This window comes from Phyllobates terribilis, unplaced genomic scaffold (assembly GCF_046119375.1).
Source record: "Phyllobates terribilis strain yellow unplaced genomic scaffold, ASM4611937v1 Scaffold_2__4_contigs__length_985480577, whole genome shotgun sequence".
NCBI lineage: Eukaryota > Metazoa > Chordata > Amphibia > Anura > Dendrobatidae > Phyllobates > Phyllobates terribilis.
In genome coordinates this window covers 969,448,687-969,475,715 of record NW_027362762.1, presented here as the reverse complement: position 1 = coordinate 969,475,715, position 27,029 = coordinate 969,448,687, and the positions used below count along the sequence as shown (strand labels likewise).

General features: G+C 53.8%; 1 protein-coding gene across 9 annotated transcripts in view; it reads left to right on the top strand.

The window, feature by feature from the left end:
• Positions 1–27,029, top strand: part of STXBP5L (syntaxin binding protein 5L) — a 604,719-nt gene that overhangs the window by 292,972 nt on the left and 284,718 nt on the right. For all 9 annotated transcript variants that reach the window (XM_073668710.1, XM_073668706.1, XM_073668709.1 and 6 more), the window contains exons 7-9: positions 24,464–24,547; positions 25,218–25,341; positions 25,833–25,911. In XM_073668710.1, coding sequence (XP_073524811.1) covers positions 24,464–24,547; positions 25,218–25,341; positions 25,833–25,911 — 287 coding nt within the window. The remainder of the gene's footprint in view (positions 1–24,463; positions 24,548–25,217; positions 25,342–25,832; positions 25,912–27,029) is intronic.

Genomic DNA, 27,029 nt, shown 5'->3' with positions numbered 1-27,029 from the left:
ATAGAGTTTGCTCAAAAACACATGAAGGACTCCCAGACTATGAGAAATAAGATTCTCTGGTCTGATGAGACGAAGATAGAACTTTTTAGTGATAATTCTAAGCGGTATGTGTGGAGAAAACCAGGCACTGTTCATCACCTGCCCAATACAATCCCAACAGTGAAACATGGTGGTGGCAGCATCATGCTATAGGGGTGTTTTTCAGCTGCAGGGACAGGACGACTGGTTGCAATTGAAGGAAACATGAATGCGGCCAAGTACAGAGATATACTGGATGAAAACCTCTTCCAGAGTGCTCTGGACCTCAGACTTGGCCGAAGGTTCACCTTCCAACAAGACAATGACCCTAAGCACACAGCTAAAATAATAAAGGAGTGGCTTCAGAACAACTCTGTGACTATTCTTGACTGGCCCAGCCAGAGCCCTGACCTAAACCCAATTGAGCATCTCTGGAAGCAGCCATCATAAAAGTCAATGTCGACCTTTTAATGAGCCTTGCCACATGAATTGGGATAAAAACCAAGCCAAAATCATAGAGCGGCACACGACCTCTCGCCGCACTGTCTCACTGACTTGACCCGACAAATAACAACCTGCTGCCGGTCACCATGGTCATCCTCCACCCTCCCCACTGAGGGAGGTTAGCTCTTGGCCAACAGGAGAGCACTAGTCCTGCCCGCGATCTAACTAGTGCTGCCTTCAATCCACCTAGTGCTGCCCTCGATCTACCTAGTGCTGCCCTCGATCCACCTAGTGCTAGTGCTGCCTTCAATCCACCTAGTACTGCCCTCTATCTACCTAGTGCTGCCCTCGATCCACCTAGTGCTAGTGCTGCCTTCAATCCACCTAGTACTGCCCTCTATCTGCCTAGTGCTGCCCTCTATCTACTTAATGCTGGTGCTGACCTCGATCCACCTAGTGCTGCCCTCTATCTACCTAGTGCTAGTGCTGCCTTCAATCCACCTAGTACTGCCCTCTATCTACCTAGTGCTGCCCTCTATCTACCTAGTGCTAGTGCTGCCTTCAATCCACCTAGTGCTGCCCTCTATCTACTTAATGCTGGTGCTGACCTCGATCCACCTAGTGCTGCCCTCTATCTACCTAGTGCTAGTGCTGCCCTCTATCTACCTAGTGCTGCCCTCTATCTACTTAATGCTGGTGCTGACCTCGATCCACTTAGTGCTGCCCTCTATCTACCTAGTGCTAGTGCTGCCTTCAATCCACCTAGTGCTGCCCTCTATCTACCTAGTGCTGCCCTCAATCCACCTAGTGCTGACCTCGATCCACCTAGTGCTGCCCTCTATCTACCTAGTGCTAGTGCTGCCTTCAATCCACCTAGTACTGCCCTCTATCTACCTAGTGCTGCCCTCTATCTACCTAGTGCTAGTGCTGCCTTCAATCCACCTAGTGCTGCCCTCTATCTACTTAATGCTGGTGCTGACCTCGATCCACCTAGTGCTGCCCTCTATCTACCTAGTGCTAGTGCTGCCCTCTATCTACCTAGTGCTGCCCTCTATCTACTTAATGCTGGTGCTGACCTCGATCCACTTAGTGCTGCCCTCTATCTACCTAGTGCTAGTGCTGCCTTCAATCCACCTAGTGCTGCCCTCTATCTACCTAGTGCTGCCCTCAATCCACCTAGTGCTGCCCTCGAATCACCTAGTGCTGCCCTCTATCCACCTAGTGCTGCCCTCTATCTACCTAGTGCTGCCTTCAATCCACCTAGTGCTGCCCTCTATCTACCTAGTGCTAGTGCTGCCCTCTATCCACCTAGTGCTACTGCTGCCCTCTATCTACCTAGTGCTAGTGCTGCCCTCTATCCACCTAGTGCTAGTGCTGCCCTCTATCCACCTAGTGCTACTGCTGCCCTCTATCTACCTAGTGCTACTGCTGCCCTCTATCCACCTAGTGCTAGTGCTGCCCTCTATCCACCTAGTGCTACTGCTGCCCTCTATCTACCTAGTGCTAGTGCTGCCCTCGATCCACCTAGTGCTAGTGCTGCCCTCTATCTACCTAGTGCTACTGCTGCCCTTGATCTACCTAGTGCTGCCCTCGAATCACCTAGTGCTGCCCTCTATCCACCTAGTGCTGCCCTCGAATCACCTAGTGCTGCCCTCTATCCACCTAGTGCTAGTGCTGCCCTCTATCTACCTAGTGCTACTGCTGCCCTTGATCTACCTAGTGCTGCCCTCGAATCACCTAGTGCTAGTGCTGCCCTCTATCTACCTAGTGCTAGTGCTGCCCTCTATCTACCTAGTGCTAGTGCTGCCCTCTATCTACCTAGTGCTAGTGCTGCCCTCTATCCACCTAGTGCTAGTGCTGCCCTCGATCTACCTAGTGCTAGTGCTGCCCTCTATCTACCTAGTGCTAGTGCTGCCCTCTATCCACCTAGTGCTAGTGCTGCCCTCTATCCACCTAGTGCTAGTGCTGCCCTCTATCTACCTAGTGCTAGTGCTGCCCTCGATCCACCTAGTGCTAGTGCTGCCCTCGATCCACCTAGTGCTACTGCTGCCCTTGATCTACCTAGTGCTGCCCTCGAATCACCTAGTGCTGCCCTCTATCCACCTAGTGCTAGTGCTGCCCTCTATCCACCTAGTGCTAGTGCTGCCCTCTATCTACCTAGTGCTGCCCTCTATCTACCTAGTGCTGCCCTCTATCTACCTAGTGCTGCCCTCTATCTACCTAGTGCTGCCCTCGAATCACCTAGTGCTGCCCTCTATCTACCTAGTGCTAGTGCTGCCCTCGATCCACCTAGTGCTAGTGCTGCCCTCTATCTACCTAGTGCTACTGCTGCCCTTGATCTACCTAGTGCTGCCCTCGAATCACCTAGTGCTAGTGCTGCCCTCTATCTACCTAGTGCTAGTGCTGCCCTCTATCTACCTAGTGCTAGTGCTGCCCTCTATCCACCTAGTGCTAGTGCTGCCCTCGATCTACCTAGTGCTAGTGCTGCCCTCTATCTACCTAGTGCTAGTGCTGCCCTCTATCCACCTAGTGCTAGTGCTGCCCTCTATCCACCTAGTGCTAGTGCTGCCCTCTATCTACCTAGTGCTAGTGCTGCCCTCGATCCACCTAGTGCTAGTGCTGCCCTCGATCCACCTAGTGCTACTGCTGCCCTTGATCTACCTAGTGCTGACCTCGAATCACCTAGTGCTGCCCTCTATCCACCTAGTGCTAGTGCTGCCCTCTATCTACCTAGTGCTGCCCTCTATCTACCTAGTGCTGCCCTCTATCTACCTAGTGCTGCCCTCTATCTACCTAGTGCTGCCCTCGAATCACCTAGTGCTGCCCTCTATCCACCTAGTGCTACTGCTGCCCTCTATCTACCTAGTGCTACTGCTGCCCTTGATCTACCTAGTGCTACTGCTGCCCTCTATCTACCTAGTGCTACTGCTGCCCTCTATCTACCTAGTGCTAGTGCTGCCCTCTATCCACCTAGTGCTAGTGCTGCCCTCTATCTACCTAGTGCTACTGCTGCCCTCTATCTACCTAATGCTACTGCTGCCCTCTATCTACCTAGTGCTAGTGCTGCCCTCTATCCACCTAGTGCTAGTGCTGCCCTCTATCCACCTAGTGCTAGTGCTGCCCTCTATCTACCTAGTGCTACTGCTGCCCTCTATCTACCTAGTGCTAGTGCTGCCCTCTATCTACCTAGTGCTACTGCTGTCCTCTATCCACCTAGTGCTAGTGCTGCCCTCTATCTACCTAGTGCTAGTGCTGCCCTCTATCTACCTAGTGCTACCCTCTATCCACCTAGTGCTACTGCTGCCCTCTATCTACCTAGTGCTAGTGCTGCCCTCTATCTACCTAGTGCTACTGCTGCCCTCTATCTACCTAGTGCTACTGCTGCCCTCTATCTACCTAGTGCTAGTGCTGCCCTCTATCTACCTAGTGCTAGTGCTGCCCTCTATCCACCTAGTGCTAGTGCTGCCCTCTATCCACCTAGTGCTAGTGCTGCCCTCTATCTACCTAGTGCTAGTGCTGCCCTCTATCTACCTAGTGCTAGTGCTGCCCTCTATCTACCTAGTGCTAGTGCTGCCCTCTATCTACCTAGTGCTAGTGCTGCCCTCTATCTACCTAGTGCTAGTGCTGCTCTCTATCCACCTAGTGCTAGTGCTGCCCTCTATCTACCTAGTGCTACTGCTGCCCTCTATCTACCTAGTGCTAGTGCTGCCCTCTATCTACCTAGTGCTAGTGCTGCCCTCTATCTACCTAGTGCTAGTGCTGCCCTCTATCTACCTAGTGCTAGTGCTGCCCTCTATCCACCTAGTGCTACTGCTGCCCTCTATCTACCTAGTGCTACTGCTGCCCTCTATCCACCTAGTGCTACTGCTGCCCTCTATCCACCTAGTGCTACCGCTGCCCTCTATCTACCTAGTGCTACTGCTGCCCTCTATCTACCTAGTGCTACTGCTGCCCTCTATCCACCTCGTGCTACTGCTGCCCTCTATCCACCTAGTGCTACTGCTGCCCTCTATCCACCTAGTGCTACTGTTGCCCTCTATCTACCTAGTGGTACTGCTGCCCTCTATCTACCTAGTGCTACTGCTGCCCTCTATCTACCTAGTGCTAGTGCTGCCCTCTATCTACCTAGTGCTAGTGCTGCCCTCTATCCACCTAGTGCTAGTGCTGCCCTCTATCTACCTAGTGCTACTGCTGCCCTCTATCTACCTAGTGCTAGTGCTGCCCTCTATCTACCTAGTGCTAGTGCTGCCCTCTATCCACCTAGTGCTAGTGCTGCCCTCTATCCACCTAGTGCTACTGCTGCCCTCTATCTACCTAGTGCTAGTGCTGCCCTCTATCTACCTAGTGCTAGTGCTGCCCTCTATCTACCTAGTGCTAGTGCTGCCCTCTATCTACCTAGTGCTGCTCTCTATCCACCTAGTGCTAGTGCTGCCCTCTATCTACCTAGTGCTACTGCTGCCCTCTGTCTACCTAGTGCTAGTGCTGCCCTCTATCTACCTAGTGCTACTGCTGCCCTCTATCTACCTAGTGCTAGTGCTGCCCTCTATCTACCTAGTGCTAGTGCTGCCCTCTATCTACCTAGTGCTAGTGCTGCCCTCTATCCACCTAGTGCTAGTGCTGCCCTGTATCTACCTAGTGCTACTGCTGCCCTCTATCTACCTAGTGCTAGTGCTGCCCTCTATCCACCTAGTGCTAGTGCTGCCCTCTATCCACCTAGTGCTACTGCTGCCCTCTATCCACCTAGTGCTACTGCTGCCCTCTATCCACCTAGTGCTACTGCTGCCCTCTATCCACCTAGTGCTAGTGCTGCCCTCTATCCACCTAGTGCTAGTGCTGCCCTCTATCCACCTAGTGCTACTGCTGCCCTCTATCTACCTAGTGCTACTGCTGCCCTCTATCTACCTAGTGCTACTGCTGCCCTCTATCTACCTAGTGCTACTGCTGCCCTCTATCTACCTAGTGCTGCCGTCGATCCAAGTAGTGCTAGTGTTAGGTTCACAGCTCATAAGGCCCCCACTTTGGGGGATCTTTTATCCCCTAGTCTTTTTCTCAAACAAGATCCTTCTAATTCTAGTACCTGGCTACACACAACTGGTTTTTATAAATGTGGTCACACCATTTGCACTTGCTGCAGCCATGTTAAAAATGCAGCGACTTTTACATCTTTTTCTACCAATATAAAATATAACATAAAATTTTTTATTAATTGTAACACTACTTCTGTCATATATATTATTTCATGCAGTGCGTGCTGTCTCCAATACGTGGGATGTACGTGTACTCCCTTGAAAAAACGCATCCGAAGGCATCTATCAGATGCAGATAATAAATGAAGTATCAGGTGTTCTGCAGCATCAAGACATTTTTCGTTCTGCCATAATGGAGATACTTCAACATTTATAGTAACGGGCATAGAAAAAGTGCTGAAACCTCAGAGGGGGAGATCATAGGAGAAAACTCCTTAATAGAGAAAGTTGGTGGATTTATACTTTAAATACACGTGTACCAGCGGGTTTAAATATCAGACATGATTTGATGTATCATTATGAGTGATTATTTATAGATTATTAGGCTATGTGCCCACGTTGCATTTATGAAGCAGAAAATTTCTGCTGCATAAATGCAAATCCTCTCCCGGAAAAACGCATGCGGAATTCCGCACGCGTTTATCGCGCATTTTTCGCGCGTTTATCACGCGTTTTCCACATGCGGAATTGCCTTGCGTTTTTTATGCATTGGACAAAGGCAATTCCGCTTGTGGAAACGCAAAATTAAATGACATGCTGCGGATTTTTGAACGCGGCATAAACGCTGCGGAAAAATCCGCAGCATGTGCATAGAACTTGCGGAATCCCATTGGGGACCATGGGGTGCGGATATACATGCGTTTTTCAAGCGTTTACGCTGCGGAAATTCCGCAGCATATACGCTTGAAAAATGCTACGTGGGCACACAGCCTTATGTTTATGTTCCTTTTTTTTTTTTTTTTTTCTCTTGGATTATTCATTTATATGCATTGTTTCTATGCTATACGGTTTTAATATGGTATGTGTGTTTAAATTTTTGATTAACCTAGCTTAGAACAGGTGCGTAGCAGGACATGACATATAAATACCACTTCCTTGCTGCTTTTTTTGCTATGCAATGATTAAGAACTTATAGTTCGAAACGCGTTTGCTGTTCCTCTCCAAGGTGGACTTTTAATATTTTTTGCATGACCCAATAAAATATGGATTTTAGAAGATTTGTTCAGCTGGATCTTCCTGGTTCCACCTAGTACTAGTGCTGCCCTTGATCTACCTAGTGCTAATGCTGCCCTCGATCCACCTAGTGCTAGTGCTGGCCTCGATCCACTTAGTGCTGCCCTCGATCCACTTAGTGCTGCCCTCGAATCATCTAGTGCTGCCCTCGATCTACCTAGTGCTACTGCTGCCCTTGATCCACCTAGTCCTAGTGCTGCCCTCGATCCACTTAGTGCTGCCCTCGATCCACTTAGTGCTGCCCTCGATCCACCTAGTGCTAGTGCTGCCCTCGATCCACTTAGTGCTTCCCTCGATCTACCTAGTGCTGCCCTCGAATCATCTAGTGCTGCCTTCGATCTACCTAGTGCTACTGCTGCCCTTGATCTACCTAGTGCTGCCCTCGATCCAAGTAGTGCTAGTGCTGCCCTCGATCTACCTAGTGCTAGTGCTGCCCTCGATCTACCTAGTGCTAGTGCTGCCCTCGATCTACCTAGTGCTACTGCTGCCCTCGATCTACCTAGTGCTACTGCTGCCCTCGATCTACCTAGTGCTAGTGCTGCCCTCGATCCACCTAGTGCTAGTGCTGCTCTCGATCTACCTAGTGCTAGTGCTGCCCTCGATCTACCTAGTGCTAGTGCTGCCCTCGATCCACCTAGTGCTAGTGCTGCCCTCGATCCACCTAGTGCTAGTGCTGCCATCGATCCACCTAGTGCTAGTGCTGCCCTCGATCTACCTAGTGCAAGTGCTGCCCTCGATCTGCCTAGTGCTGCCCTCGATCTACCTAGTGCTAGTGCTGCCCTCTATCCACTTAGTGCTGCTCTCGATCTATCTAATGCTAGTGCTGCCCTCGATCTACCTAGTGCTGCCCTCGATCCACCTAGTGCTGCCCTCGATCCAAGTAGTTCTAGTGCTGCCCTCGATCTACCTAGTGCTAGTGCTGCCCTCGATCCACCTAGTGCTACCCTCGATCCACTTAGTGCTGCTCTCTATAAACATAGTGCTGCCGTCGATCCACCTAGTGCTGCCCTCGATCCACCTATTGCTGCCGTCGATCCACCTAGTGCTGCCCTCGATCCGCGTAGTGCTGCCCTCGATCCACCTATTGCTGCCCTCGATCCACCTATTGCTGCCGTCGATCCACCTAGTGCTGCCCTCGATCCACCTATTGCTGCCGTTGATCCACCTAGAGCTGCCCTCTATCTACCTAGTGCTGCCGTCGATACACCTAGTGCTGCCCTCTATCTACCTAGTGCTGCCCTCGATCCACGTTGTGCTGCCCTCGATCCACCTAGCGCTGCCCTCTATCTACCTAGTGCTGCCGTCGATACACCTAGTGCTGCCCTCTATCTACCTAGTCCTGCCCTCGATCCGCGTAGTGCTGCCCTCGATCCACGTAGTGCTGCCGTCGATCCACCTAGTGCTGCCCTTGATCTACCTAGTGCTGCCCTTGATCCACCTAGTGCTGCCCTTGATCCACCTAGTGCTGCCCTCGATCTACTTAGTGTTAGTGCTGCCCTCGATCTACCTAGTGCTAGTGCTGCCCTCGATCCACCTAGTGCTGCCCTCGATCCACCTAGTGCTGCCCTTGATCAACCTAGTGCTGCCCTCGATCCACTTAGTGCTGCCTTCAATCCAACTAGTGCTGCACTCGATCCACCTAGTGCTGCTCTCGATCCACCTAGTGCTAGTGCTGCCTTTGATCTACCTAGTGCTAGTGCTGCCTTTGATCTACCTAGTGCTGCCTTTGATCTACCTAGTGCTGCCTTTGATCTATCTAGTGCTGCCCTCGATCTACCTAGTGCTGCCTTCGATGTACTGCCCTCGATCTACCTAGTGCTTGCCTCCATCTATCTAGTATTCCCCTCGATCCACCTAGTGCTGCCCTCGATCTACCTAGTGCTGCGCTCGATCCAAGTAGTTCTAGTGCTTCCCTCGATCCAACTAGTGCTGCCCTCGATCTACCTAGTGCTTGCCTCCATCTACCTAGTGCTGCCCTCGATCCACCTAGTGCTGCCCTCGATCTACCTAGTGCTGCCTTGGATCTACCTAGTGCTGCCCTCGATCCAAGTAGTTCTAGTGCTGCCCTCGATCCACATAGTGCTGCCGTCGATCCAGCTAGTGCTGCCCTCGATCCACCTAGTGCTAGTGCTGCCCTCTATCTACCTAGTGCTGCCCTCTATCTACCTAGTGCTGCCCTCGATCCACGTAGTGCTGCCCTCGATCCACATAGTGCTGCCATCGATCTACCTAGTGCTGCCCTTGATCCACCTAGTGCTGCCCTCGATCCGCCTAGTGCTGCCCTTGATCTACCTAGTGCTGCCCTTGATCCACCTAGTGCTGCCCTTGATCCAATTAGTGCTGCCTTCAATCCAACTAGTGCTGCCCTCGATCCACCTAGTGCTGCCCTCGATCTACCTAGTGCTAGTGCTGCCCTCGATCCACCTAGTGCTAGTGCTGCCCTCGATCCACTTAGTGCTGCTCTCGATCTATCTAATGCTAGTGCTGCCCTCGATCTACCTAGTGCTGCCCTCGATCTACCTAGTGCTGCCCTCGATCTACCTAGTGCTGCCCTCGATCTACCTAGTGCTGCCCTCGATCCACCTAGTGCTGCCCTCGATCCACCTAGTGCTGCCCTCGATCCACCTAGTGCTGCCCTCGATCCACCTAGTGCTAGTTCTGCCCTCGATCCACCTAGTGCTGCCCTCGATCTACCTAGTGCTGCCCTCGATCCACCTAGTGCTAGTGCTGCCCTCGATCCACCTATTGCTGCCCTCGATCCACCTAGTGCTGCCCTCGATCCACCTAGTGCTGCCCTCGATCCACCTAGTGCTGCCCTCGATCCACCTAGTTCTGCCCTCGATCCACCTAGTGCTAGTTCTGCCCTCGATCCACCTAGTGCTAGTTCTGTGTAGCATCGGCGTCTCTGCCCCGTTCTAGGCAGAGACGCCGTCCCTCTCACCTCCCCGCTCCTGGCGCGGCGTCCTCCAGCGCTTCTCTCCCCGCTGCTTCCGGCACGCGCTCCTTCCCCGGCAGTGTGCTTAGGGCGCACGCGCGCGCGCTCCCCCTCTCTTAAAGGGACCGCGCGCGCCGTCCTAAGGAGTCCCCGGCCAATTGCCGGAGGAATCTCCCATATAAAAGGCACCTCCTCCAAAATGGAGGTGCCCGAGCAATGTTGTAGCACTGTTCACTACTCTGCTTCAGCCCTCAGGTCCCGTTGCCAGTTACCTGCCAGATTCCTGCCAGTCTACTGTCTAATTCCTGCCTGATATCCTGCTACCGGCCTGCTAGCCTGAGGTCCGACGGTCTGCCTTCCAACTCCTGTCAGTCTGTCTAAGGACCAGCTTGCCCGCTCACCTGGGAGCGCTCATCTGCTGCCTGTCTGCTAGCCTACCAGGAGGCTCTGCCGTCACGTGCTGTGACCACCTGCCTGTCCAGAGACTCCTGCCCGCTCACCTGGGAGCGCTCATCTGCTACCTGTCTGTTGGTCTTCCTGGAGGCTCCGCCGTCACATGCTGTGACCACCCGATTATCCAGAGACTCTCGCCTGCTCACCTGGGAGCTCACGTCTATCATCTGCCGCCACAGGTCGTACCAATCCTTTACCCAGAGACTGCCCCGGTCACTTGCCGTGACCTCCTGCCCGTTCATCCAGAGACTGCCCCGGTCACTTGCCGTGACCTCCTGCCCGTTCATCCAGAGACTGCCCCGGTCACTTGCCGTGACCTCCTGCCCGTTCATCCAGAGACTGCCCCGGTCACTTGCCGTGACTGCCTGCCCGTCTACCCTGGTCGCCACCCGCTCCCTTACAAGGACCGCCCCCTTGTATAGTAGCTCAGAGGTTCCGCCTCCCAGACCCGTTACAGTTTGCTCGGGCCATGGAACCCGGTGGCACCCAAGCTCCCTCGCTCTCGGACCTGTGTAATGAACTGTCCCGTCAGAGGTCCCAACAGGAGTCCATCCTGGGTCACCTGCGGAATGTCAATTCTCGCCTGGACACTCTGACTGCTCGGCCTGCAACCACCGCCAGTGCCATGACTCGCAATCCGGCAGCTCCACTGCCCACTAATAACATGGTATCCTACCCCGGACCCCGGCTTTCTGCACCTCCTCGTTTCGGAGGCGACTCCGCCCAGGCTCGGGGCTTCATAAATCAGTGCACCCTGCACTTTGAACTCCTGTCTCACCAGTTTAACTCCGACCGGGCCAAAATTGCCTTCATCATGTCCCATCTCACTGGAGAGGCCCTGGCCTGGCTAAATCCTCTATGGGAGAGAGGAGACCCCCTGGTGTCCGACTTGCCTGCCTTTCTCACGGCTTTCCGGAAAGTCTTCGACGAACCCGGACGCAAGACCTCATCCGCATCATCTCTGCTACGCCTCCGTCAGGGAAGTCTCACCGTGGGCCAATATGCCATACGGTTCCGTACCCTTGCCTCGGAGCTGGCCTGGGATAATGATGCTCTGGTTTCTGTCTTCTGGGAGGGTCTGTCCGGCCGTATTAAAGATGAACTTGCCGGTCGGGACATTCCTACCACTCTCGATGACCTAATAACTCTTGCCACCCGGATTGACCTGCGGTTCCAGGAGCGTGCCAAAGAGGTCACCCGTGAGAGGAGGTTTCCACGTCTAGCTCCTACTTTTCAGAAACCCGTCACTCCCTCCGTCTCTCCTCAGCTACACTCTCCTGAGCCTATGCAGGTCGACCAGACCAAGATGGTCGGTTCTCGCCAAGAATCTCGCCGAGCCGAGGGAAGCTGTTTCTATTGTGGCAGTATGAAGCACTTCATCCGTTCCTGCCCGGAAAAGCCGGGAAACGCCAGTGTCTAGGACCACTCGGAGAGGTCGTCCTAGACGAAAGTAAGCCCTCTCCGTCTCTGACCTTACCGGTCTCTATTGCTTGGGGAGAAAACCGTCTCTTTGAACTCGCCCATCTGGATTCTGGAGCTGCTGGAAACCTCATCTCCCAGTCTCTGGTAGAGAGATACTATATTCCCACCAAGTCCCTGGCTGAACCATTGTCAGTCGCCTCCGTGGATGGAAGACTTCTCTCGGAGACCATCCTGCTTGTCACCGAACCCATAACCCTGCAGGTGGGAATGCTGCACTCTGAGGAGATCTCATTCCATGTGCTGTCCGGACTTTCTCACTCCCTGTTGCTAGGTCTACCATGGCTCCAGACACATGAACCCGTATTAAACTGGCGGTCCGGAGAAGTACTCCGATGGGGTCCTGACTGCCATAGGACCTGCCTGGTCCCGGTCCGTCCACTTCGCCCTCAGCCTACTCCAGCTAACTTACCTGGTCTCCCGGCTCCCTACTGGCCCTATGCGGACGTCTTCGGTAAGAAGGAAGCTGAGACGTTGCCACCCCATAGGCCATACGATTGCCCGATCGACCTGGTACCTGGCACCACTCCTCCCCGTGGGCGTATCTACCCGTTGTCTGCAGCCGAGACCCGAGCCATGTCTGAGTACATTGAAGAGAATCTGGCTAGGGGATTTATCCGAAAATCTACCTCCCCGGCTGGAGCCGGATTCTTCTTTGTCAAAAAGAAAGACGGCTCGCTACGTCCCTGTATTGACTACAAAGGACTCAATCTCATCACGGTAAAAAACAAATATCCCCTGCCACTCATCTCCGAATTGTTTGACCGTCTCAAGGGTGCCAGGATCTTCTCCAAGCTGGATCTACGAGGAGCGTATAATCTGGTCCGTATCCGTCAAGGAGACGAGTGGAAGACGGCATTCAATACCCGGGACGGTCACTACGAGTAGCTTGTGATGCCCTTCGGTCTCTGTAATGCTCCCGCTGTCTTTCAGGAACTAGTCAACGACATCTTCCGTGACCTCCTGTACTCCTGCGTAGTGGTATACCTGGACGATATCTTGGTCTTCTCTCCGGATCTCCCCACACACCGGAGGGATGTTCGTCAGGTCCTGCTTAGGCTTCGGCAGAACCACCTTTACGCCAAATACGAGAAGTGCCTCTTCGATCAGACCTCCCTTCCGTTCTTGGGCTATGTCATCTCCCAAACAGGTCTGCAAATGGATCCCGAGAAGCTCTCTTCCGTTCTAAAATGGCCTCGTCCTGAAGGTTTGAAGGCGATACAGCGATTCCTGGGCTTCGCTAATTATTATCGTCTTTTCATCCCACACTTCTCGTCTCGGACTGCTCCCATATCTGCACTTACCCGTAAGGGGGCTAACCCCAGGACATGGTCGCCTGAAGCCGAGGAGGCCTTCCTTTCCCTAAAGAAAGCCTTCGCCTCTGCTCCCGTCCTGCACCGTCCGGACTGTAATAAACAATTCTACCTGGAGGTTGATGCCTCCTCCACCGGAGCCGGAGCGGTGCTCACCCAGAAGTCTTCTACCGGGAGAATGGTAACGTGCGGCTTCTTCTCCAAAATCTTCTCCTCGTCGGAGCGCAACTACTCCATTGGAGACCGGGAATTGCTAGCCATCAAATTGGCACTGGGAGAGTGGCGCTATCTGCTTGAAGGGGCTCTCTACCCGGTAATTATCTACACGGATCACAAAAACCTGGCATATCTCCAAAATGCCCAGAGACTCAATCCTCACCAGGCCCGGTGGTCGTTGTTTTTTGCCCGCTTCGACTTCATTCTTCATTTCCGTCCGGCGGACAATAACGTCAAAGCTGATGCCTTGTCCCGGTCCTTCCTGTCCTCCGATCAAGAGGAGGAACCTACGCACATCATCGACTCCTCCAAGGTGATGAATGTGGCCCCCTTGGATCTGACTCGTCTTCCACCCGGTAAGACGTTCGTAGCTGTGCCAGATCGGGAGAGGGTTCTTCGCTGGGGACATTCTTCTAAACTAGCTGGCCATGCTGGCCAAAAGAAGACCTTCCAACTTATTACCCGGCATTACTGGTGGCCTACCCTGCGTAAGGACGTGGTAGACTTCGTCGCGGCCTGTTCATCCTGTGCCCGTAACAAAGTTCCCCGACATCTACCTGCCGGCCATCTCCTGCCCCTTCCCGTACCTGCTGCTCCTTGGCAACAAATCGCTATGGACTTTATCACCGACCTTCCAGTTTCTGCCGGTTGTACTGTCATTTGGGTTGTCGCTGACCGTTTTTCTAAGATGGCCCACTTCATTCCCCTGCCTGGTCATCCGTCTGCACCCGAGCTGGCTAAAGACTTTATCCGCCACATCTTCCGTCTCCATGGTCTGCCCCTCCACATCGTGTCGGATCGTGGGGTTCAGTTCACCTCTCGCTTCTGGAGAGCCACATTTAAGCTGCTGGACATTACCCTGGATTTCTCCTCCGCTTACCACCCTCAGTCCAATGGTCAAGTGGAGCGGATCAATCAGATCTTGTCCAGCTACCTCCGGCACTTCGTTGATGCTCACCACTCGGACTGGGTGGATCTCCTACCATGGGCCGAGTTCTCTTATAACAACCATGAGAGCGAGTCCTCTTCCAAATCCCCGTTCTTTATAGTCGGTGGCCAACATCCCCGGATTCCACTTCCTGTCTCCGTTTCTGTGGACAACCCTGCTGCGGAGTCTCTTGTCAGCGAATTTTCTACTATTTGGGAGAGCACCAGGTCCGCTCTTCTTCTCTCCTCTGAGCGGATTAAGAGATATGCTGATAAGAGACGTCTGGATCCGCCCCAATTCCGTCCGGGAGACAAGGTTTGGCTCTCATCCAAACATGTGCGGCTCAAAGTACCCTCCTACAAGTTGGGTCCTCGATTCATCGGCCCCTTCGAAGTCCTCAGGCAAATTAACCCTGTGGCCTACAAATTAAAACTCCCGGCCACCCTACGGATCCCCAACTCCTTCCACGTATCTCTCCTCAAACCCGTTGTCTTTAACTTTTTTTCCAAAAATCCAGGTGCCCCTCCTGCTCCGGTTTCCGCTGATGACATCTTTGAGGTAGAGAGTATTCTGGCCTCCAAGAGGGTAAGAGGAAAAACCTTTTTTCTGGTAGATTGGAAGGGGTTTGGTCCTGAGGAGAGAACTTGGGAACCCAGGGAGAACATCAACGCCCCGCTTCTCCTTGAGAAATTTCTTTCTGGCCAAAAAAAGAGGGGGCCTAAAGGGGGGGGTACTGTAGCATCGGCGTCTCTGCCCCGTTCTAGGCAGAGACGCCGTCCCTCTCACCTCCCCGCTCCTGGCGCGGCGTCCTCCAGCGCTTCTCTCCCCGCTGCTTCCGGCACGCGCTCCTTCCCCGGCATGTGTGCTTAGGGCGCGCGCGCGCTCCCCCTCTCTTAAAGGGACCGCGCGCGCCGTCCTAAGGAGTCCCCGGCCAATTGCCGGAGGATCTCCCATATAAAAGGCACCTCCTCCAAAATGGAGGTGCCCGAGCAATGTTGTAGCACTGTTCACTACTCTGATTCAGCCCTCAGGTCCCGTTGCCAGTTACCTGCCAGATACCTGCCAGATTCCTGCCAGTCTACTGTCTAATTCCTGCCTGATATCCTGCTACCCGCCTGCTAGCCTGAGGTCCGACGGTCTGCCTTCCAACTTCTGTCAGTCTGTCTAAGGACCAGCTTGCCCGCTCACCTGGGAGCACACATCTTCTACCTGCCTGCTTGCCTGAGGTCCGACGGTCTGCCTTCCAACTCCTGTCAGTCTGTCTAAGGACCAGCTTGCCCGCTCACCTGGGAGCGCTCATCTGCTGCCTGTCTGCTAGCCTACTAGGAGGCTCTGCCGTCACGTGCTGTGACCACCTGCCTGTCCAGAGACTCCTGCCCGCTCACCTGGGAGCGCTCATCTGCTACCTGTCTGTTGGTCTTCCTGGAGGCTCCGCCGTCACATGCTGTGACCACCCGATTATCCAGAGACTCTCGCCTGCTCACCTGGGAGCTCACGTCTATCATCTGCCGCCACAGGTCGTACCAATCCTTTACCCAGAGACTGCCCCGGTCACTTGCCGTGACCTCCTGCCCGTTCATCCAGAGACTGCCCCGGTCACTTGCCGTGACCTCCTGCCCGTTCATCCAGAGACTGCCCCGGTCACTTGCCGTGACCTCCTGTCCGTTCATTCAGAGACTGTCCCAGTCACCTGCTGTGACTGCCTGCCCGTCTACCCTGGTCGCCACCCGCTCCCTTACAAGGACCGCCCCCTTGTATAGTAGCTCAGAGGTTCCGCCTCCCAGACCCGTTACATTCTGCCCTCGATTGACCTAGTGCTGCCCTCGATTGACCTAGTGCTGCCCTCGATTGACCTAGTGCTGCCCTCGATCGACCTAGTGCTGCCCTCGATCCACCTAGTGCTAGTGCTGCCCTCGATCCTCCTAGTGCTAGTGCTGCCCTCGATCCTCCTAGTGCTAGTGCTGCCCTCGATCTAGCTAGTGCTAGTGCTGCCCTCGATCTACCTAGTGCTAGTGCTGCCCTCGATCCACCTAGTGCTAGTGCTGCCCTCGATCCACTTAGTGCTGCTCTCGATCTATCTAAGGCTGGGTGCCCACGTAGCGTTTTTCAAGCGTATATGGTGCGGAATTTCCGCAGCGTAAACGCTTGTGAAACGCTAGGTAATCCACCCCCCATGGTCCCCAAGGGGATTCCGCATGTTCTATGCACATGCTGCGGATTTTTCTACAGTGTTTATGCTGCGCTCAAAAATCCGCAGCATGTCCATTAATTTTGCGTTTCCACAAGCGGAATTGCCTTTGTGCAATGCATTAAAAAACGCAAGGCAATTCCGCATGTGGAAAACGAGCGATAAACGCACGAAAAACGCGCAATAAACGCGTGCGGAATTCCGCATGCGTTTTTCCGGGAGAGGACTTGCAGAAATGAAGCAGAAATTTTCTGCTTCATTTCTGCAACTTGGGCACATAGCCTAATGCTAGTGCTGCCCTCGATCCACCTAGTGCTGCCCTCGATCCACCTAGTGCTGCCCTCGATCTACCTAGTGCTGCCCTCGATCTACCTAGTGCTAGTGCTGTGCTCGATCTACCTAGTGCTAGTGCTGCCTTTGATCCACCTAGTGCTGCCGTCGATCCACCTATTGCTGCCGTCGATCCACCTAGTGCTGCCGTCGATCCACCTAGTGCTGCCGTCGATTCACCTAGTGCTGCCGTCGATTCACCTAGTGCTGCCGTCGATTCACCTAGTGCTGCCGTCGATCCACTTAGTGCTGCCGTCGATCCACCTAGTGCTGCCCTCAATCCACGTAGTGCTGTCCTCGATCCACGGAGTGCTGCCCTCGATCCACCTAGTGCGGCCCTTGATCTACCTAGTGCTGCCCTCGATCCACCTAGTGCTAGTGCTGCCCTCGATCTACCTAGTGCTAGTGTTGTCCTTGATCCACCTAGTGCTGCCCTCGATCCACCTAGTGCTAGTGCTGCCCTCGATCTACTTAGTGCTGCCCTCGATCCACGTAGTGCTGCTCTCGATCCACCTAGTGCTGCCCTCGATCTACCTAGTGCTGCCCTCGATCTACCTAGTGCTGCCCTCAATCTACCTAGTGCTGCCCTCAATCTACCTAGTGCTGCCCTCGATCTACCTAGTGCTGCCCTCGATCTACCTAGTGCTGCCCTCAATCCACCTAGTGCTAGTGCTGCCCTCGATCCACCTAGTGCTAGTGCTGCCCTCGATCTACCTAGTGCTGCCCTCGATCTACCTAGTGCTTGCCTCCATCTACCTAGTGCTGCCCTTGATCTACCTAGTGCTGCCCTCGATCTACCTAGTGCTGCCCTCAATCCAAGTAGTTCTAGTGCTGCCCTCGATCTACCTAGTGCTAGTGCTGTGCTCGATCTACCTAGTGCTAGTGCTGTCCTCAATCCACGTAGTGCTAGTGCTGCCCTCTATCCACGTAGTGCTAGTGCTGTCCTCGATCCACGTAGTGCTGCCCTTGATCCACCTAGTGCTGCCCTCTATCCACGTAGTGCTAGTGCTGCCCTCGATCCACGTAGTGCTAATGCTGTCCTCAATCCACGTAGTGCTAGTGCTGTCCTCGATCCACGTAGTGCTGCCCTCGATCCACCTAGTGCTGCCCTTGATCCACCTAGTGCTGCCCTCGATCCACCTAGTGCTAGTGCTGCCCTCGATCTACCTAGTGCTAGTGTTGCCCTTGATCCATCTAGTGCTGCCCTCGATCTACCTAGTGCTGCCCTCGATCCAAGTAGTTCTAGTGCTGCCCTCGATCTACCTAGTGCTAGTGCTGTGCTCGATCTACCTAGTGCTAGTGCTGCCCTTGATCCACCTAGTGCTGCCGTCGATCCACCTAGTGCTGCCGTCGATCCACCTAGTGCTGCCGTCGATCCACCTAGTGCTGCCGTCGATCCACCTAGTGCTGCCGTCGATTCACCTAGTGCTGCCGTCGATTCACCTAGTGCTGCTGTCGATTCACCTAGTGCTGCCGTCGATCCACCTAGTGCTGCCGTCGATCCACCTAGTGCTGCCGTCGATCCACCTTTTGCTGCCGTCGATCCACGTAGTGCTGTCCTCGATCCACGTAGTGCTGCCCTCGATCCACCTAGTGCGGCCCTTGATCTACCTAGTGCTGCCCTCGATCCACCTAGTGCTAGTGCTGCCCTCGATCTACCTAGTGCTAGTGTTGTCGTTGATCCACCTAGTGCTGCCCTCGATCCACGTAGTGCTGCTCTCGATCCACCTAGTGCTGCCCTCGATCTACCTAGTGCTGCCCTCGATCTACCTAGTGCTGCCCTCGATCTACCTAGTGCTGCCCTCGATCTACCTAGTGCTGCCCTCGATCTACCTAGTGCTGCCCTCGATCTACCTAGTGCTGCCCTCGATCTACCTAGTGCTGCCCTCAATCCACCTAGTGCTAGTGCTGCCCTCGATCCACCTAGTGCTAGTGCTGCCCTCGATCTACCTAGTGCTGCCCTCGATCTACCTAGTGCTGCCCTCGATCTACCTAGTGCTTGCCTCCATCTACCTAGTGCTGCCCTTGATCTACCTAGTGCTGCTCTCGATCTACCTAGTGCTGCCCTCAATCCAAGTAGTTCTAGTGCTGCCCTCGATCTACCTAGTGCTAGTGCTGTGCTCGATCTACCTAGTGCTAGTGCTGTCCTCAATCCACGTAGTGCTAGTGCTGCCCTCGATCCACGTAGTGCTAGTGCTGTCCTCAATCCACGTAGTGCTAGTGCTGTCCTCGATCCACGTAGTGCTGCCCTCGATCCACCTAGTGCTGCCCTTGATCCACCTAGTGCTGCCCTCGATCCACCTAGTGCTAGTGCTGCCCTCGATCTACCTAGTGCTAGTGTTGCCCTTGATCCATCTAGTGCTGCCCTCGATCCACCTAGTGCTAGTGCTGCCCTCGATCTACCTAGTGCTGCCCTTGATCTACCTAGTGCTGCCCTCGATCCACCTAGTGCTGCCCTCGATCCACCTAGTGCTGCCCTTGATCCACCTAGTGCTGCCCTTGATCCACCTAGTGCTGCCCTTGATCCACCTAGTGCTGCCCTTGATCCACCTAGTGCTGCCCTCGATCCACCTAGTGCTGCCCTCGATCCACCTAGTGCTAGTGCTGCCCTCGATCCACCTAGTGCTAGTGCTGCCCTCGATCTACCTAGTGCTAGTGTTGCCCTTGATCCACCTAGTGCTGTCCTTGATCCACCTAGTGCTGCCCTCGATCCACCTAGTGCTAGTGCTGCCCTCGATCCACCTAGTGCTAGTGCTGCCCTCGATCTACCTAGTGCTAGTGTTGCCCTTGATCCATCTAGTGCTGCCCTCGATCCACCTAGTGCTAGTGCTGCCCTCGATCTACCTAGTGCTAGTGCTGCCCTTGATCTACCTAGTGCTGCCCTCGATCCACCTAGTGCTGCCCTCGATCCACCTAGTGCTGCCCTTGATCCACCTAGTGCTGCCCTTGATCCACCTAGTGCTGCCCTTGATCCACCTAGTGCTGCCCTTGATCCACCTAGTGCTGCCCTCGATCCACCTAGTGCTAGTGCTGCCCTCGATCTACCTAGTGCTGCCCTCGATCCACCTAGTGCTGCCCTCGATCCACCTAGTGCTGCCCTCGATCCACCTAGTGCTGCCCTCGATCCACCTAGTGCTGCCCTCGATCCACCTAGTGCTGCCCTCGATCCACCTAGTGCTGCCCTCGATCCACCTAGTGCTAGTGCTGCCCTCGATCCACCTAGTGCTAGTGCTGCCCTCGATCTACCTAGTGCTAGGAGCTGCATTCACAGTTCTGCTGTTACAACATATAAGTATTGACAGATCTTAACCTGCAGTTGCAATACTACTAGATGTCATTGAGCTCTCTGGATAATCTCTTATCCCCCCGCTGCAGATGACGGACATTGTGCTGGATAAACCCTTTTTCCCCCTGTGCAGATGACTGACATTGTGCTGGATAATCTCTTATCCCCCCGGTGCAGATGATGGACATTGTGCTGGATAATCCCTTATCCTCCTGGTGCAGATGACGGACATTGTGCTGGATAATCCCTTATCCCCCGGGTGCAGATGACGGACATTGTGCTGGATAATCCCTTATCCCTCTGGTGCAGATGACGGACATTGTGCTGGATAATCTCTTATCCCCCTGGTGCAGATGACGGACATTGTGCTGGATAATCTCTTATCCCCCCTGGTGCAGATGACGGACATTGTGCTGGATAATCTCTTATCCCCCCTGGTGCAGATGACGGACATTGTGCTGGATAATCCCTTATCCCCCCTATGTAGATGACTGACGGTTCTTCTTGGATATGAGGGGTCAGAGTTCTGCCACACATGGTGTCCCGGGCTGCTGGGTGTGCGGCTCCCTGTATACGGTGTATCTATCCCCTTGCCCTGTATACTGTGTATCCATCCCCTTGTCCTGTATATGATGTATCCATCGCCCTGTATACGGTGTATCCATCGCCCTGTATACAGTGTATCCATCCCCTTTTCCTGTATACGGTGTATTCATCGCCCTGTATACGGTCTATCCATCCCCTTGCCCTGTATACGGTGTATCCATCGCCCTGTATATGGTGTATCCATCCCCTTGCCCTGTATACGGTGTATCCATCGCCCTGTCTACCGTGTATCCATCGCCCTGTCTACCGTGTATCCATCGCCCTGTCTACCGTGTATCCATCGCCCTGTATACGGTGTATCCATCGCCCTGTATACGGTGTATCCATCGCCCTGTATACGGCGTATCCATCCCCGTACCCTGTATACGGCGTATCCATCGCCCTGTATATGGCGTATCCATCCCCTTACCCTGTATACGGTGTATCCATCGCCCTGTATACGGTGTATCCATCCTCTTGCCCTGTATACGGTGTATTCATCGCCCTGTATATGGTGTATCCATCGCCCTGTATATGGTGTATCCATCGCCCTGTATATGGTGTATCCATTGCCCTGTATACGGTGTATCCATCCTCTTGCCCTGTATACGGTGTATCCATCGCCCTGTATACGGTGTATCCATCCCCTTGACCTGTATACGGTGTATCCATCGCCCTGTATACGGTGTATCCATCGCCCTGTATACGGTGTATCCATCGCCCTGTATACGGTGTATCCATCGCCCTGTATACGGCGTATCCATCCCCTTGCCCTGTATACAGTGTGTACATCGCCCTGTATATGGCGTATCCATCCCCTTACCCTGTATATGGTGTATCCATCCTCTTGCCCTGTATACGGTGTATCCATCGCCCTGTATACGGAGTATCCATCGCCTTGTATATGGTGTATCCATCCCCTTGCCCTGTATACAGCGTATCCATCGCCTTGCCCTGTATACGGTGTATCCATCGCCCTGTATACGTCGTATCCATCCCCTTGCCCTGTATATGGTGTATCCATCGCCCTGTATATGGTGTATCCATCGCCCTGTATACGGTGTATCCATCGCCCTGTATACGGTGTATCCATCGCCCTGTATACGGTGTATCCATCGCCCTGTATACGGTGTATGCATCGCCCTGTATACGGCTTATCCATCTCCTTGCCCTGTATACGGTGTATCGATCGCCTTGTATATGGTATATCCATCGCCTTGTATATGGTGTATTCATCGCCCTGTATATGGTGTATCCATCCCCTTACCCTGTATACGGTGTATCCATCGCCCTGTAAACGGTGTATCCATTGCCCAGTATACGGTGTATCCATTGCCCAGTATACGGCGTATCCATCCCCTTGTATATGGTGTATCCATCGCCCTGTATACGGTGTATCCATCCTCTTGCCCTGTATACCGTGTATCCATCGCCCTGTATACGGTGTATCCATCCTCTTGCCCTGTATACGGTGTATCCATCGCCCTGTATACGGTGTATCCATCCCCTTGCCCTGTAGACGGTGTATCCATCCCCTTGCCCTGTATACGGTGTTTCCATCGCCCTGTATACGGTGTATCCATCGCCCTGTATGCGGTGTATCCATCCCCTTGCCCTGTATACGGTGTATCCATCGCCCTGTATACGGTGTATCCATCGCCCTGTATACGGTGTATCCATCCCCTTGCCTTGTATACGGCGTATCCATCCCTTTGCCCTGTATACGGTGTATCCATCGCCTTGCCCTGTATACGGTGTATCCATCGCCCTGTATACGGCGAATCCATCCCCTTGCCCTGTATACGGTGTATCCATCGCCCTTTATACGGCGTATCCATCCCCTTGCCCTGTATACGGTGTATCCATCGCCCTGTATACGGTGTATCCATCGCCCTGTATACGGCGTATCCATCCCCTTGCCCTGTATATGGTGTATCCATCGCCCTGTATACGGTGTATCCATCGCCCTGTATACGGTGTATCCATCGCCCTGTATACGGCGTATCCATCCCCTTGCCCTGTATATGGTGTATCCATCGCCCTGTATACGGTGTATCCATCGCCCTGTATACAGTGTAGCCATCCCCTTGCCCTGTAGACGGTGTATCCATCCCCTTGCCCTGTATACGGTGTATCCATCACCCTGTATACGGTGTATCCATCGCCCTGTATACGGTGTATCCATCCCCTTGCCCTGTATACGGTGTATCCATCGCCCTGTATACGGTGTATCCATCCCCTTGCCTTGTATACGGCGTATCCATCCCTTTGCCCTGTATACGGTGTATCCATCGCCCTGTATACGGTGTATCCATCGCCCTGTATACGGCGTATGCATCCCCTTGCCCTGTATACGGTGTATCCATCGCCCTGTATACGGCGAATCTATCCCCTTGCCCTGTATACGGTGTATCCATTGCCCTGTATACGGCGTATCCATCCCCTTGCCCTGTATACGGTGTATCCATCGCCCTGTATACGGTGTATCCATCGCCCTGTATACGGCGTATCCATCCCCTTGCCCTGTATATGGTGTATCCATCGCCCTGTATACGGTGTATCCATCCCCTTGCCCTGTATATGGTGTATCCATACCCTTGCCCTGTATACGGTGTATCCATCGCCCTGTATACGGTGTATCCATCGCCCTGTATACGGTGTATCCATCGCCCTGTATACGGTGTATCCATCGCCTTGTATACGGTGTATCCATCGCCCTGTATACGGTGTATCCATCGCCCTGTATATGGTGTATCCATCGCCCTGTATACGGTGTATCCATCGCCCTGTATACCGCGTATCCATCCCCTTGCCCTGTATACGGTGTATCCATCCCCTTGCCCTGTATACGGTGTATCCATCGCCCTGTATATGGTGTATCCATCGCCCTGTATACGGTGTATCCATCGCCCTGTATACGGTGTATCCATCGCCCTGTATACGGTGTATCCATCGCCCTGTATACGGTGTATCCATCGCCCTGTATACGGTGTATCAATCGCCCTGTATACGGTGTATCCATCCTCTTGCCCTGTATACGGTGTATCCATCGCCCTGTATACGGTGTATCCATCGCCCTGTATACGGTGTATCCATCGCCCTGTATACGGCGTATCCATCCCCTTGCCCTGTATACGGTGTATCCATCGCCCTGTATACGGTGTATCCATCGCCCTGTATACGGTGTATCCATCGCCCTGTATACGGTGTATCTATCGCCCTGTATATGGCGTATCCATCCTCTTGCCCTGTATACAGTGTATCCATCGCCCTGTATACGGTGTATCCATCGCCCTGTATATGGTGTATCCATCGCCCTGTATACGGTGTATCCATCGCCCTGTATACGGTGTATCCATCGCCCTGTATACGGTGTATCCATCGCCCTGTATACGGCGTATCCATCCCCTTGCCCTGTATACGGTGTATCCATCGCCCTGTATACGGCGTATCCATCCCCTTGCCCTGTATACGGTGTATCCATCGCCCTGTATACGGCGTATCCTTCCCCTTGCCCTGTATACGGTGTATCCATCGCCCTGTATACGGTGTATCCATCCCCTTGCCCTGTATACGGTGTATCCATCCCCTTGCCCTGTATACGGTGTATCCATCCTCTTGCCCTGTATACAGTGTATCCATCGCCCTGTATACGGTGTATCCATCGCCCTGTATATGGCGTATCCATCGCCCTGTATACGGCGTATCCATCGCCCTGTATACGGTGTAGCCATCCTCTTGCCCTGTATTCGGCGTATCCATCGCCCTGTATACGGCGGATCCATCCTCTTGCCCTGTATATGGTGTATCCATCGCCCTGTATACGGTGTATCCATCCTCTTGCCCTGTATACGGTGTATCCATCGCCCTGTATACGGTGTATCCATCGCCCTGTATATGGTGTATCCATCGCCCTGTATACGGTGTATCCATCGCCCTGTATACGGTGTATCCATCGCCCTGTATACGGTGTATCCATCGCCCTGTATACGGGCATCCTTCCTCCTGACCGTCCTGTTTTCTTGCAGTTGCTGATAGGATATGAGAGCGGCACCATCGTGCTGTGGGACCTGCGGTGTAAGAGGGCCGACCTCCGCTTCTACTACGACGAGGTAAGTGTCGCTGCGCAGACCCCGACCTGCGGCTCCGTGTGGCCCCAATATCACTATTTCGGCAGAGAGGGGACACTATCTATCATAGATATATATTTCTTTCTTTCTTTCCTGTTTTCCCTCCGTTTTTCTTCTTTTCCGTGCACTTAGGACTTGTCCATGATTAGTCCCTGGGACCGGACACCGCGGCAGGGAGTACAGCACTGGATGTGGAGGGCTGTGCTCCTTTTATTAGGGGGAGACTTTTTATTATTTGTTCTTATGTTATTTTTATTGACCTGCGGCTTAAGTGATTACTTTTAGAATATTTCTGCTCTTGGTGCAGAGGCGAGCAGGGGGCCGCGATCTGCGTGCTCCCCATGATAACAGCAATGTAATGGCGGCAGCAGCTCCTCTCCTCGCCGCACAGGTCCTTATTCTCAGGGTCTCCCTATCAGCCTGAATGCAGAAGGGGCAGCGGCGGTGACACTGTCGTCGATCCCACCGGTGGTACTAAGTGCAGGAGCGTGCCATGCCATCAAACATGGGAAAACATGGGCTTCTGGCCCAGCGTCGTCATCATCTCATCGTCCCCCTGCTCCGATCAGGGTAGTAGTCTCAGGACCCGGCCCGTGTGTGTAATGTGTGACCCGGACATGGCTGCTAGTAATCGGTGTGTTGTCCCCCTCAGGCCATCCACTCCATCGGCTGGCACCACGAGGGGCGGCAGTTCATGTGCAGCCATTCAGACGGCAGCCTCACCGTGTGGAACGTAAAGAACCCGGCTAAGCCTTTCCAAGTCACCATTCCCCATGGTAAGACATCAGCTTGTGCCCAGGGTCTCCAGGCTGGGAGCGCCCGGCTGCTGTGGAACTACTGCTCTAACAGGGCCTGCTGGGAGTTGTAGTTCCACAATAGCCGGCGAGCCAGATATTAAAGGCGCTATCCAGTGATATCAAGTTATCACTTATCCACTTGTGACTACTTATAATTCGGCGATGGTCCGACTGCTGGAACCGGACCGACCGACAGAACAGGGAACTTTTAACCCACTACAATGCAGTATGACCCGGGTACGTACGACCTCCACTCCAGCCATGCTCATGTGGCTGCAGCGCTCGGCTTTCTCCGGCATTCCTCCTGCCCCATGGAGAATGAATGAAGCGACAATCGGTCATCTGACCCGATGATCCATTTTAAGAGGTGCAAAAGTCCCATCTGGGATAAAAATCCCCCATTCCACCAATCAGCGATACTGTGAATAGGTGATAACTCGTCCTACATGAAGCTGTCTCTTGTCTCACAGGGAAAAGTCAAAGAGATGGAAGGAAACATGAATCCTGTAAGCCCATATTAAAAGTGGAGTACCGGACGTGTAAGAACAGGTGAGGTGACAGTGGCAGCCGTACTGACGGTGCACTGTACTGACGCGGTGCACTGTACTGACGCGGTGCACGGTACTGACGGTGTGCACGGTTCTGACAGTACTGACTGTGTGCACGGTACTGAAGGGGTGCACGGTACTGACGGGGTGTATGGTACTGACGGTGTGCGTGGTACTGACGCTTTGCACGGTACGCACGGTACTGACGGTGTGCACGGTACTGACAGTACTGACGGTGTGCACGATACTGAAGGGGTGCACGGTATTGAAGCACTTGTTGCAGCTCTGCAGCCCCTTACATAAGACACATCATTCACATTCAGATGTTTTCATGTATTGGCCGCGGCTCTGACCCTCGGCCTTCACATCTCCATCCCTTAAAGCGGATGTCCTTCATCATTGATGAGGTGAGGCGACCGCGCCGTGTAATATTTATAGTGCACTTCAAAAGAGATGAAATGGGCCCCGCGCCTCCTCTCTGCTCAGGAGGATCAAACGCGCTGGAGCCGATCTTCATCCTGAAAAGCCTTTGTTGTGGAAGCTGCTCCATCCGTCTGAGCTGCTCACAAGCCGCTGGTAACCTGCGCCTGCCCGTCACCCTGCACCGACACCGGATCATCATCAGTGCCATCACCCGAGTCATAGATTACATCAGGAATGCGAGAGATGGCGGATACTAATCCAGCGAGTGCTCACCGCGGAGGAGAGTACAGGGCCGCACCTCGTAATCAGTGATATCACGGGATTCATTCTGTCCTGCCCCCAACCCTCACCCCCGTGTATAACATCCGGCCCCCTCACCCCCGTGTATAACATCCGGCCCCCTCACCCCCGTGTATAACATCCGACCCCCCCATCCCCCGTGTATAACATCCGACCCCCCCAACCCCCGTGTATAACATCCGGCCCCCTCACCCCCGTGTATAACATCCGGCCCCCTCACCCCCGTGTATAACATCTGGCCCCCTCACCCCCGTGTATAACATCCGGCCCCCTCACCCCCGTGTATAACATCCGGCCCCCTCACCCCCGTGTATAACATCCGACCCCCCAACCCCTGTGTATAACATCCGGCCCCCTCACCCTCTTGTATAACATCCGACCCCCCATCCCCCGTGT